Source organism: Tachysurus vachellii, chromosome 12 (assembly GCF_030014155.1).
Source record: "Tachysurus vachellii isolate PV-2020 chromosome 12, HZAU_Pvac_v1, whole genome shotgun sequence".
NCBI classification, from domain to species: domain Eukaryota; kingdom Metazoa; phylum Chordata; class Actinopteri; order Siluriformes; family Bagridae; genus Tachysurus; species Tachysurus vachellii.
This window is the reverse complement of record NC_083471.1, coordinates 14822696-14837254: the sequence shown is the minus strand read 5'-3', so window position 1 is coordinate 14837254 and position 14559 is coordinate 14822696. Positions and strand designations below refer to the sequence as shown.

General features: G+C 38.6%; 1 protein-coding gene across 5 annotated transcripts in view; it reads right to left on the bottom strand.

Moving 5' to 3' along the window:
• mctp1a (multiple C2 domains, transmembrane 1a) overlaps positions 1 to 14559 on the bottom strand; it is a 158702-nt gene that overhangs the window by 36997 nt on the left and 107146 nt on the right. For 4 of the 5 annotated variants that reach the window (XM_060882706.1, XM_060882707.1, XM_060882709.1 and 1 more), the window contains 6 exons: positions 13707 to 13800; positions 10352 to 10454; positions 9474 to 9576; positions 8929 to 9030; positions 8499 to 8573; positions 6139 to 6258 (listed from right to left, as the gene is read on the bottom strand). In XM_060882706.1, coding sequence (XP_060738689.1) covers positions 6139 to 6258; positions 8499 to 8573; positions 8929 to 9030; positions 9474 to 9576; positions 10352 to 10454; positions 13707 to 13800 — 597 coding nt within the window. Of the gene's footprint in view, positions 1 to 6138; positions 6259 to 8175; positions 8366 to 8498; positions 8574 to 8928; positions 9031 to 9473; positions 9577 to 10351; positions 10455 to 13706; positions 13801 to 14559 lie in introns of those variants that run through there. The other variant, XM_060882710.1, reaches the window with a different exon arrangement.

The following is a 14559-nucleotide window of genomic DNA, read 5'->3' as shown; positions in this document are numbered from 1 at the left end:
GAAGTGCGCGCATGCACACACACACATACATACACACACACACACACACACACACACACACACACACACACACAGGCGTATATGTAGAATGTAATCCATTATTATCCACTTTGGGTTTATATCTGAAGAAAGAAATAGTTTCCATGTAGGACAGCAAAAGAAAAATATACACAATGATTAATAGGTGAATTTTCCAAAACATTTTTACATAACATTCAGAGCAAAATAATAAAAGAAAATAATATTTCCTGTACTGTGTGTGAATGAGATGTGTGATAGTAATGAGAAGGTAAAAAAAAAAACATTACTGTTCTTTAGAGGTTTTTCCTTTAATAAAGAGATATTCGGTGAACAGGGAAGGATCGCTTTAAATAATTCAACAAGCACACACACATACACACACACCTATATATTTTTTATTTTGCCTCATTCAGGGCTCTCTTCTCTCTGTGAAAGAATTCAGCACTGTTTAAACCTTCTGTGAAAAATCCCACACTTTGCAGCAGTAGAGATTTGTTAACCATGTTTATTCTTTTTCTGCTCGAAATCTCAGTGTGCTGCAAAAAGAAAACTATGATATTCAATTCAGGAGAACAAAGATATACCCAAAAAAAATAAGCCTTTCTGCAAAAGCAGCAAAATAAAATCGTCCAAAAATAGCCTAAGGTAGAAATATCTTACTTCATGAGATTCGAATAAGAAACACATGGGGATGAAAAACATATCCCATATTTAATTACTTATATTAGTTAGTTTTTCTTTTCTTTTTTTTTTTTTTAACAGTTTTTTGTAGTCTGGCAAAATATAATATGTATTAATTTTCCTGTATATTTTATAATGTTTTAAATAAAATTACGACTGTATCATATTCATAGTATGTATTTTATATGTTGTTTATTATTTCTAGTTTTAGTATATATATATATATATATATATATATATATATATACGTATATATATATATATATATATATATATATATATATATATATATATATATATATATATATATATATATATATATATACGTATATATATATATATCAATCACAAATTTTTTCACATACATTTAATAATTTATAACATTTTTATTCCGTTTTAAATCCACAAATAATACTCTTCGAATGCATTATTTACAAATCTCTCACTTACAAAAGCAAATGCCACTTCTTTGTCTCAGCTCCTCAGCTCAGTGTCCATCTTGTTTTCATATGTCTGGCCAGTTATTTAACCTGTCGCTGGACGCACTCTGTGGAGTTCGGATTTTAGCTGAGGGCCAGAGCTTGATTGACGGCCAGCGTTAGTCGACACCTCGACCGCTCGGAGGTGACCCTTCTCCTTTACACATAGCCTGATGCCCAGACCAGGGGCCTCTATGGACCCCCTCACAGGGGAGACAGAGAGCCACAACCCCCTCAAAAAAACATCCCAAAAACAGTACTGAAATAAAGAGGGCAGAAACCAAATCTGCGGCTGTGCAACTGCAGGTTTTGTCAGAGTGCATCCAGGTAAAGTCATAATAGCCTCCGACTGTTCAGCGCTTCGCTTAGTCAATTCCCCTTGTGGGTTTGAACTGGGGTCCAACGCACAGACTGTTCAGACCGTCACACCTGCACACAGTCTCTCAGTGTCCTCTTAGTAACACGATATGCAATGAAAATCATAGTTTTTTCAACCTACTGTGTTCCTGTTTTAACAGACAGGAACACTGGGAATATCTGGAGAGTTAATGTGCAGGATTACAAAATTAAAACATTTCTTCCAACCAAGCTGGTCATTTTTTTGTTGTTGTTTATTTTTAAGTATACCTATATAGCTCCTGTTTGGATTGTCCCTCCAGATAAAAACTTCAGTAGAAATTTCTTCCATTTTATTACTGAGTGCTTCTAAACTACAAAAGTAAACATCCTTATAAAAATGGAGACATCAATAAAAAAAAGCAAAAACAAAGCAGAACCTCTTTACCTTTCATCAGGCTTCATTTTCTAATTGCTTACATTAAATTCCCAAGATATGGTCACCCAGTTAAAAAGTACATATTCATCTTCACTATAATGTGTGATTATTAGATTTTTAAGAGTCCTTGTTTTGCCGTAATGCAGTTCTCTGTTTAACGTCATTATGTTCACGTCTGCTATAAAGCCCTGCACGGGTGATTTAAATATTAATATGATTTTAAACATCAGTCATTAAAAAACTCAAGATGAAGTGTCAAAACTATCTCTCTGGTTTCAGAGAGAAATATATAAAACAGCCAAGTGTTTCAAATTGTCCTCAATTTTTTTATTATTGAAATTTTTTTTTTTTTTTGGGAGGAGAGAGTGGACTCGAAAGTTCTGGCAGGCGATTTTAATATCGTTTTGGCACTTGCAGTTATGGAGTGGGGTATGACCACTTTGGAGAATGCATTTGAGAATTAGCACATTAAAAGTGTGTTACCAACACACCCCGCAACAGCTCTTCTACTTGGAATTCAGAAATTGAGTCATCATAGTGGTGTTGATTATTTTAAATGGTGCCAACAGTGGAGAGAAATATGCCAAATGAGAGGCTGATTATGGACGTCAATAACTCATGCAGGGCTTTTTTGGCTAAGCTTTTTTTTTTCCCCAGGATGGGGGTGGTGGGGTGGGAGGGTTTATATGAACGCTCCTGTTGAGTGATGCTGCACTGCCACCTCCTGGCATTCATCAAAAGTGGAGATTTGTCAACATGCACTCAACCTTTGTGGGGATTTATGAAAATGGAGCGCTCCAAACGACTCACTTTACTTGGCTTATGCGTGTTCAATAATGTAGCTGTATCAAATACTTCGTTATTAATGATTAATTAAAGAAGAAGTAATAGTTTTTTATACTTGGGTACTTCGGATCTTTTTCTTTGCTATGGAGGGATTGGTGTAATTATTGTTTGTTAGGAAGATCAGGGCCGTGTTAATGTAAATGTTAGTGACAACTTACCTAAACTGAAAAACTGTGTCACTGAAGGAAAGACAAAACACACACAGACAGACATCATGGCACATTTGTTGCACTCTTCCTCCCTCTCTCTTTTTTCTTGGATGGGTTTATTTTATCTAAATGCAAAGCAGGTGAGGGCTGCTCCAGTTTCCTGTAGCAGCAGCTCTCTTGTCCTAGCTCTCCCACTGATAAGAGCCCTACTTTACCCCACATGAAAGCACCGGGTATCATTTTCTTACCTCCTCCTTCCAATAAAGCCCCCACAGCCAGAACACACACACACACACATCCGCACAGCGCTCCTATTCCCTATGCACAATACCTGCTCTATTTGCTCCCAATTCAAGGCCAAATTGCAGCTAAAGTTACAGCAAATTTGTTTGGAGGAAGAGTTGGTGAGGCTTGCCCACTCCAGGGAGCAACGGGGTTCAGGGTGGGGAGAGCTGGCATGAAGAGGCCTCTCTGAACCTGACACCGCCACTGCCCACAGCGGGCCACTTTCACACGGCACGGATGGGTGTCAGCGCGCTCGGCTTACAGGTGTTCAGAGAGGGAGGAAGAGTGTGTCCCTTTTGGATATGCATACACACAAGCTCAGGCTTTGTATTTGTTGGAGGTTCTGTGGTCATGAATGGCTGGCACTTCTGTGTGTATGTGTGTGTGTGTGTGTGTGTGTGTGTGTGTGTGTGTGTGTGTGTGTACGCACCCACACATGAGGGTGCTTCAACTCAGACAAGAGGCACAAGGGTTTCTGACACACTACAGCAAATGTGCAGTAAAAGTTCTCGACTTTGTGAGTGTTCCAGGAAAAAAACAACAACAGCAAAACAGCAAAGTAGAAACGTGAAAGAAAAAAAATTCACAAAGCTGTGGCAAAGGCAGCGACCTAAAAATATCAGAATAGAAAATCAGAGAGCTCTCTTCACCTCACAGCCATTTTCATGTGCACAGTGCAAGGGTTTCTATTGCTAACTTTTTGTGTTGGAGAAAACCTGAATAATATGTTCTGTGTATCAAAACTTTAACACAGGAACATGGACAGAACACGAGACTACCACTGTGAACTAATATATATATATATATATATATATATATATATATATATATATATATATATATATATATATATATATATATATATACTATATATATATATATATATATATATATATATATATATTATATTATATATATTTATTATTTTTTTTTTTTTTTTTTTTTTTAAATAACACTGACCAACTTATAATTTACACTGATATAACTTACACTCTAAACTGATATTTGACCCGATTTAAATTTTGTATCATCTCTGAAAACACTAAGTAACACAGACCTGAGATTCAATACATTACTCCTGTTTTTACAACTTTCATTGTAAATAATGTGTTTTAAGATGAACAGCTAAAAATAGGACCTTGACCTATGAGACTGATGAGGATAGAACCACTTGGAGGCTATTACAATATTGACTTTGATGGTCGGTTTTGTGCTCGAGTCTTCATCAGTAAACATTAGAAAACTTGGGCAGGAAGGAATTAGTGTTAAGTCTATAATAAACTCAGAAATGAAGCTGACCTATTAGTTCCTCAGGATCTCTTTTTTGCACAATTTCACTCAACTACAAACTTATTTATATTATTTCCTGTCCAGAGTCACTCAAATGAGGATGTCTTCCCTTCTAAGTCTGGTTCCTCTCAAGGTTTCTTCTTCATATCATCTCAGGGAGTTTCCTTTTTTACCGTCAGCTCAGGCTTGTTCATTACGGATAAATATACATTTCTTTTTAAACTTTTAAATTTTTATTTTGTTTCTCTATATTTCTGTAAATCTGCTTTGTGACAATATCCATTGTTAAAAGTGCTATACATTCATTTATTCATTCATTTTCTACCGCTTATCCGAACTACCTCGGGTCACGGGGAGCCTGTGCCTATCTCAGGCGTCATCGGGCATCAAGGCAGGATACACCCTGGACGGAGTGCCAACCCATCGCAGGGCACACACACACACACTCTCATTCACTCACGCACTCACACACTACGGACAATTTTCCAGAGATGCCAGTCAACCATGTCTTTGACCATGCATGTCTTTGGACCGGGGGAGGAAACCCGAGTACCCGGAGGAAACCCCCGAGGCACGGGGAGAACATGCAAACTCCACACACACAAGGTGGAGGTGGGAATCAAACCCCCAACCCTGGAGGTGTGAGGCAAACGTGCTAACCACTAAGCCACCATGACCCAGAAGTGCTATACAAATAAATAGAATTAAAATGAAATGAGCACAAAGTACTAAGACTGATTTGTTAAACATACTGTGTACTTTGAAAAGCTCCAAAAATGACTGCAGAATTATTTTTTCGGTGCCATATCCCAGCCCCAGGCCCCCCGCCACCCCCTCCCCACTTCCCCTCTTCCTATTTTAAGACTTACATTCACTCAAAAACAGACCTGCCTTTAAGACAAAATGGTCAAATCACCATGCAAACATTTTTAGTTAAATATCAACTAAACATCAGCGAAGAAGCAGGTGTGACCTCTTGTTTTTAGCACACTCTCTTGACATTTCTCTCTTTGGCATTTTCATTCATGTATTTTTTCCCCCGCAACAGCCGAGAAAGCGTCGTCAAAAAATGTTGAACTTAAATGTTAACAGATCGATGCAGACAGCTCCTTCTAAACTGTAGCAAAATTAAAATGTGTCAAGCGGCAAATGTTAACGGTCGACACTTCGGTCCTTAAAGACGCGTTAATGCTGCAATGGACAGATCCTGACGCATATTATGCGGTGCCACAGAGAAGGATTAGCACGACTGTCCTGTTAGCATTCAGTCAAACAGCACCCTTATGTGAAGGTGTCCTTTAAGTGACAGCACAGCTGTCCAATTAGACTTCCTTTTCACTATGTAGTGAGAGTTTCAGAGAGACAGACTGCTCCCTGACTGTATGCAGATAAAGACGCAATTTCACTGGTGAGTTTGCAAATTTTGTAAATGTGGTGTGATCTGAAAAACAGGAAGTGGTTATGTGAGTGAAAGCTGCTGGATCACTGCTCTAATACCTGGCACAATTTACTTCACTCTGCATGCCATGCCAGTACCTCAAGGCCTGTAAGTTTGTGTATGTGTGTGTGTGTGTGTGTGTGTGTGTGTGTGTGTGTGTGAAAGACTCCTTACAAGGAAAGCACAGATGCTCCTCCGAGGAGACTCCCACTCGAAGCAGCTGTTGATGTAGCAGCAAGTGTTAATGAGGAACATGATGCAGCGCCGCACCCGGTTAAAGTTCTGCAGGAGCAGCTGAGAAAGAGAGAGACGCATGTAAGTTGTGTGTTACATTCAGAACCTGTTTGACAGAAAAAAAAGTCAAGCAGACAAGGCAAAAACATTCGCATCCAGTCTAAAGCTGGTCTGGATTTTAGCAATGGTCCATATGTAGTGTATATGAAAGAATACTGAAGAAGGTGAAAGTGAAGAACATCATAACACAGAGTGGAGAGCTGCAATACTAAGTGCCAGGATTGAAAATTGAAAATAGTATTTTATGTAGAGAACATTTTGAGTCTCTCGTTTCCACAGGATAATAAATACAACTAAAGCTATTAAGCACATGCTCAGTAGAGTATATGGAATTAATGCACATTTATAAATTCTAAGTATTTCGTTGGTCATGGAATAAGGCAGGGGTCATCAGCTGGCATGATGAAGTACATGGAGGAAAAATGGAGGAATTTTCTCTAGTTTTTGAAACACAAAACCAGCCCTGGTTCTGTAGCAGAGCCTCGGTTCCAGCTTGTGCAATCATATGCATTCATGTTGATGGTTTCACTGAAGGCATCAGACCACAGATTTAGATACCGAGGTGGAGATATTACCCAGAAAGGGAAGAGTTCTCACAGATGTTCACAGATTTAAACAATTTATCCTCTCTGTTTAAAGTTTAAAGGCAACTGGTCGGAAAAGCGTGGGTTTATTTTCCTCACATCATTTTCACAACTGGTATCTCATCTGCTCACAACCTCTGGGATTTTGAGTCATTTGACACCATGAAGCATCACCACAAACCACCACATGATCAATGGAATTTAATGTGTTTCACATTAGTCTATTAGTGATCATCAGAATCACTGTTTCATTTAAAATATTGTGATATATTAGCCATAACGTAAAAAAAAATCCTTCAGTTTTCTAATATAATTTTTGTCATATCGATCATGTCTAGGTGGTTTTCCATTCACACGTTTATCAATAAACCCTATGAGGCATGGGCTTACGTATTTAGGAACTTGATAAGAACTGTTATGAAGTAAACAAATTAATAAAGTCATTATGCCATAAAAGCAAATTACAAAGCAGAAGATAAGTGTATTTTGGCAACTGCTACGTTGCCATTTGCATCAGGGCATCTGGCATGCAAGATGAGGTAAATAAACGGAAACAATCGAGCCACACTTTGAAGTCCCAGTCGGGTTTTGGCAAATATTCAGAGACTGGAAAAGCACTATTGTCCCATGGTATTGTCATCTAGGAAAAATACCAGAAAACTGCACCAAGTCAAAATGGCTTTTCAATCACACACAGAATCCAGCCAAGAGAAACTCAGAGGGCAGCTTATACCATTTCATATATTACATTACATTATATTATTTCATATTCTATTTTAGAGACATAAAAGAGGAATATGCTGCATTTGTGTTATCAACAATATAGAACTAATCATAATTCAGAATTAGTCTGAACTTCTTGTCTGGTGTTGTTAGAAGATGAAACACATGCATGCGCATAATGGCTGCGACACTACAAAGCTTTGATCATCACAAATATCTGCATTTACTTTGTCACGCTCTCTGACTGAGACTCTCTTACCTTTTAACTCCGCTACTTTGCGCGCTATTTGGCCGACAGTGTAGGTGGAAATGAGAGGTGAAGTAAGTTCTGAAAGTACTGAAAAGTACCTAGATAAAGCAGTATATGGTGTTATGGAGAAAATAAAAGGACTGCAAAAGAGCTGAGATGTCAGCTCAGAAGTTATAAAGAAGGAAAAAGTTCACATGCAGTCTGGAGCCATATAACAGCCTTTCTTATAGTTTTAGTGGGATGGGCGCAAAAACACAAGTATATTTTAAAAAATGTCAAAGTGCAGAGTCTGCGTTTTTTTCGCTGCTGCTCAGAATCTTTCAACTGTGTTGAAAACTCTGTGTATGTGTGTGTGTGTGTGTGTGTGTGTGTGTGTGAGTGTGTCAGTGACAGGTCTGATTTGGGACAGCCCCTCCGATTCAGCTCTTTGTCCGAGGGGGGACACATTGAGCAGGCCGACAATGAGGTGCATTGCTGCGGTGCCACTGAGGGCCAAACTAAAGGATGACCAATCTACTTATGCACTCCCACAAGTGACAGCATGACATTTCTATTCACCAGTTCCAGAGGAGAGTGAGGAAGAGAGAGAGAGCGAGAGAGAGAGAGACACTGCTGTCTATATTGTACATCAAGCACACATCACGATTTTATGATCACTGTGTTAATGGCAAGGTTTTAGATACCTGTTTGGAAACTCGAGGCTCTTCTTCAATATATTTCTGCTCGATGGGTATCAGTGTCCTAAGTCCTGCTTTAACCTACGCACAAACATCAGGTTATGAAAAAAATAACTTTTTACTTTTACTTGGAAATTAGTTCAATATTTGTTTCATAAATAGTCAATTCAGCCACTCTTCCTCCATTTCACACACTCTCTCGGCTGCCACCTAAAATGGCGGCCACAACGCTCATAAACACACACGCATGCACACACACACACACACACAAACAAAAGCCTAAGCAGAGAGAAGCCTTGGGTAATTAAAGAGAAAACGAGGATGAAGAGGACAGCCAGTGTTCAAACGACAGGAATGGTCGTGTTGAAGAGAGCGAAGAGAAAAAGAAGAGAGATATTGGGAGGGGGACGAGTAAGAAAAAGAGAGAGGGACTTACAGCATTATAAATCACGTCTATTTCGAGAAAGATGACCCCTTTTGTTGGCCTTGTCAGCTCCTTGCTTTTCAAGGCGTAAGCTTTCCGTTCACCATTTTGGATCTGTGGGAGAGGGACATGACAGCCGTCTGTCTGGCAATACCCAGCTGAATACACTCGCCGCGTGACCTTTGACCCCCAGCTGCTGCATCTGACAGAGAGCCCAAAACAACTGTGGCGGCTCTGACAAGTACCTGTTCATTACGCCCCGACCACTGTCAGCCACAAATTAACTATCCTGGGGGATCAGCCTGGGAGCACACATTACGCTCATGAGCTTTTTTTTCCCTTTCATTCTTTTTTCATGATTTTTTTTTTTTTTTTTGCAAAGGTTTGTTTTATCATACTCTTCAGAGCAGAGTAAAAATCTCAGTGAGTGCCGTATGGAATTTTCTTGTAGATTCTACCACATTTATTTACTAATTACCAATTAATGAGTACATATTTTATATACTTTTCATTTGCATTTAGACAGAGTGCATGGAGTGAAGAGACAAAGAACTCACGCTTAGCAGCGGAATAGCAACTTTGCCCAGGAAGTCAGCACTTCGGTCCCGATCTTCGTCATAGACCGTAACCTCCAGCACGGAGTGGATGTCTTTCACGTTGCTGATTGAAAGAGAAAGTAGAGCCGTGGTGGGAACGGAAAAGAAGTCACTGACTAATATTAAACATTCAAGAATATCTTTGAAATGATGGTAAAAAAAAATACATTTATTTAAAGCCATGGTGACAGGCTCCATTGTGTGAGGGTTAAAAAAAGATGCAGTGATTCTCCCTGTGAAATGCTATCTTTGAAAAGTAGGCTAAAGAGTGGAGGAAAATGAGGTTATTCTTAAAGAGACGGGCACTCCAAGGAGAGGCTAGATTACCCAGCTTTCTGTGGGAATTCACAAATGAATTTCCAGCCGAGCCGATTGAAAGATTATGAAAAAACATCGACGGAACAACCTCTAAATTCCAAACTAATATGAAAAATTATGTATGGCACATTACTGTATTGTACAATAATTGCACTTGCAAAGGGAGTATAATTTCCTCCTCAGGTTAATCTTCGTCCTTAAGGATAAAAAATGTACTTATATCTAACAACTCCATGTAGAGCTACGGGCATGAAACTAAATTAATAAGAGACTTAAATCAGCTTCAGCTCTTAATTGTCATTTTTTTATTTCAATACAACAATTACATTTTAAATATAGAACAAATATTTCATTATGTAGCTGTAATATTAGGAAATGCATTATTTGAGTAATGTAAATTTTGCCTACAGTGTAAGATTTATTAATTTTTAACTGATAAAAAAATTAAAAAAATAAAACTTTCACTTTCACAGTTTTGACCGCTGAACTATAATTTTTATTTATATATGATAGAAACTCACAATGTGAAGACTTTATTCCACTCAGGATTCAGGTTCTTGTACACTGTGTGTGTCTGTAAACGATCATTGCTGAGCTCCACAACACAGAAAGGGTCACTTTTGCCTGTGAGGGACACACAGACACACACAACACATTAACTTTATCAAATACCTGCTGGTGTAATCCACTGGCTGATGCATTGCAAAATGGTAGCAACACTCACTACCTGATAAAACCGGGGCAAGCTGGGCCGAAGGGCTAAATTATCCCACCCCCGCCCTTAAAACACATGATTATCATCACGCCTCTGATTTGATGTATTCATTTTTGCCTGTCTGTAGTGTCAAGGCCTCATGTCTCACTGATATGTTGACTTACACGAAGGTAGATAAGAGCCTCGTAACCGGTGCTGCCCATGGCCTTAAAACTGCTCTTTCACACAGTGTCACACACACACACACACATACACATACACACACTATCCCCGTGAGCTGATAAAAAATATCAGGCAGCACTTTCTAATGATTACAATGTCCAATTTCTTGAAAATGTGATGTTAAATCTAAAAAATTTAACGAGTCACCTAAGAGAGCTTTTATTTGTTGCGAGCAAACAAAATTTTATTAAAAACTGAGCCAGAACTCGACACATTCCTAAATCAGAATTTCTGGGTTCTTACTATAACTAATAATAAGAGTGAGGTAAAAAAAAAATGTGTCGTATAAATTCTCAGACTGCCAGTGATCTTCGAGGGTTGATAATAATGGTGGCACAAAAGCAGGACATTTACGTTGATGTGCAGAATAAATGTCACTGTGGTCAATGGAAAGTCTTGGCTGTCATGAGCCCCATCACTATCGGGAAACTCATTGATCGGCCACTGCCGGATAAGTTCATATTGGTAACAAATTCGTAAAGCCAATGCTGTCCATTATGATGCACTCATCATCTCAAATTAGCTCTCTAATTAGTATAATTTGTTTCTTTGCATATTGTTGGTTTATAGTTTATTATATAGATAATATGCTTATTAACCATGTGATGCCTTGTGAATATAAATAATACACAGTCCAGACTGACACCATGAGATTTCTTATTTTTGATGGATATCCCAGTAGCATTTGAATATTTTTTGTACAAAAAGGCATTAAGTACAAAAAGTGCTCTGCAGATAACCTGAATAAATTAGAAATGTCTGAAATATGTGTTCTTCAAGACATGTCTAATTGTTTGTACACACGCTGATTATCTCTGTCTAAACAGAGCCGTCGTATCGGCATCGTTCGGCTTTTCCCTGCTTAGAGTAGTCCGGATGCTCGAATGAATGCAAATTGATAGGCAGAAAAATGTAGAGACAAACTCCATGTCCTGTATGGTCCTTCCTATGACACGCGGTTGTCCCTGGCAACGAACTTTGACCTTGTTTGTGAGGTGGCTGTCTGAGCGCATTTCACGCTTTGGCTCGGATGAAACTTTGACTCTCCAGGTGTGGCCGGCGAGACACCGTGTGCGAGTTCATTTTGGCCCAACTGCTGAGATGAAATCAACCTCATTTTGGCTCCAATTTGATGTGCATATAAAAGGTGCAGTAATTACATTTTTCAGCATAAATGATATCAGAAACTTATCCAAATCCTAATAACCACCATGTTGTATATTTACATATATGCCCTCACACACACACATACATTCTATAAGCAGTTCATTAAACCTGGAATGACTTCATAAAAAGGATTTAAACATTTTTACAGTCACACTAATATACTTGGTCGTGATTATTCAAAGCTATAAATTGCACAACTATCCAAGCTCATGTAGTGTGGAGTCTAAACAGTGTTGGATTTATGCTAGACACTCACAAGATCCATCCATCAAGAGCATCACTGAATAGAGCTCCTTCTCCCTAAACACTGTTGGTTTTACACACTCTGCCCATTTATCCTGCTGGTTTGAGTGGAGGTACTCCAGATAAATGCCTCAATTAATTACACCAAAGAACAGCCTGAGTGAGGGGAGCAGACCAGCCTGTTGTACACTGGAGTGCAAGTGAGGTAAAAACAGAGCATGAGAATAGGTTAAGATCTCCCTCAAATCCCTCACTCTTTCTCTCTCTCTCTCTGAGCTCTCTATTAGAGGAGGCACTGTTCCATGTCCAGTAACCCTGTGCCACGGCCAATTGAGACAGCGGGGCCCTGGGAGGGCGGTGCCTCTTCGAGGAGCTTGTGAGCGGCGGCTTTATGGCGGGAGAGCAGTGTGAAATCAGAGCTCCTAAGGCGGCCTTGGTTCTCCTGGGAAGAACGGAGTGGGCTGTGAGGTCTACGTAACAGCCAGACCTCCAGATCGCTGAACTGTCACAGACAGAAGTGTGTGTGTGTTGGAAGTGTTCCTACCATCGAGTATGTCTTAATTAAAGATGACTTGAGAAGCAGAACAGACAGACCATGCTGAAGAGGTGAAGAGTGTGAAGCATTAAGGAAACTACTGCTATAATCACTTTCTTCCTGCCTTTCCATTGTCTAATTAAAAATGCGATTCTGATAGTCTTAATTTTCCTAAAGCACCTTAAAGTACAATATTATATTGAGTCAATTTCTTTGATTTTGACGCATACTCGCATCCTTTTATAGTGTAAATATTATAATATAAAAGCTTATATGTAATATAAATATATTCAATGACATGCAAATGGCACACTTAAAACATTAATATATTTTTGCAGGTGGAGATGATCAATCTTATGAAAAAGTCAAATTCCCAAATCTAGAACCAAAAAAATCCTCCAGGACACAGGGCGCAAAAAAAATCTTGCCAAAATAGCATCATTTAAATATAACCTACTCGAACTGAAAAATTATTTGAGCAAGGAGGTCATGCAGTTTCGGTGGGACCTTTTTTTGAAGGAAAATAAAACATGCAGATGTACATTTGGTTTGTGCTGGTTGTGTATTAGCAATGGAGAAAAAAGATGGTTACTGGTAAGTGTTTTTGTTAATGGCCCTGTCTCTTGTACTCCGAAATAAAAAATGCGTCTGCGTCGGCTGCCATCTCTTTTCAGCTCGTTAATACATACTGCCAGAAACTAGGCCTGTCCACGGTAGACTTAATTAAAAGAAAGAATTAATGGAAGAGGAACAGAAGCGTGGGAAAATATGTGTCAGACAGAAAAGAACAGACGGATGTGAGCTTTCTGTATATTAGTAGAGAGCCGGGAAGATTAAATTCTTGCTATTGCGATAACTACTACTGTTTATATCAGTCACCAGAGAAAAGTGGAACTAATGTTTGAGATGTGTGTGTGTGTGTGTGTGTGTGTGTGTGTGTGTGTGTGTGTGTGTGTGTGTGTGCGTGCGTGCGTGCGTGTGTGGGGGAACTCACCTGTAACATCAGCTGCCATCAGTCCCTCTGCCCGGATGACTTTCACCTGCACTACACCAACGTCTTTAATGTTGTTAAAGGATCTCAGCAGACTCTGGAGGGGTCACAGTGCATCAGCTGGTTAATCATGACAGCCTGAGCTCCTTTTGCAACATTAGTCAAATATACTATTTTCCACAGACAGCAGCAAGCATGCAAATTAAAATTAGCTCAATGAAGATAAATTCAAGTGCAATTCAGAGCAAATAATAAAAAAAATAATAATAATGATATTAATAATAATAATAATAATAATAATAATAATAATAATAATAATAATAATAATATTATAACTAAGAAAATCTGCAAAAATCTAACCCTTAACTGAAGAACTTAATTTAGTAATATTTAAAAACATAATTTGTAACAAAAAGCTCACGTTACAGTTACAAGAAATTCTTGTAGGCAAACTGAAGCAAGTTTCCATTTGCATTTTACTTATAACTGAAAGCTTTGGAAAAATGTTAACTTTCAGCTCTCACTTCCTGAATCACTGGCATATAAATATGAGATGACGCAGAGGCCTTTAGTCATTTGTTGAGTCATTCAATTCAATTCAAATTCATTTTATTTGTACAGAGCTTCTAGGAACAGTCATCATCATAAAGCAGCTTTACTGGAACACAGAAATTCTTATTTTAAAAAATTGCTGTTTACGTGTTTAAATTTAGATGTACAGTATCCCAATTGAGCAGGTCAGAAGTGACAGTAGCAAGAAAACTCTGAGACAATATAAGGAAGAAGCCTCGAGAAGAACCGGACTCACCAGGGAACTCATAAATAAATAAGTTCCTTTCTATGGTTTAAAAAAATA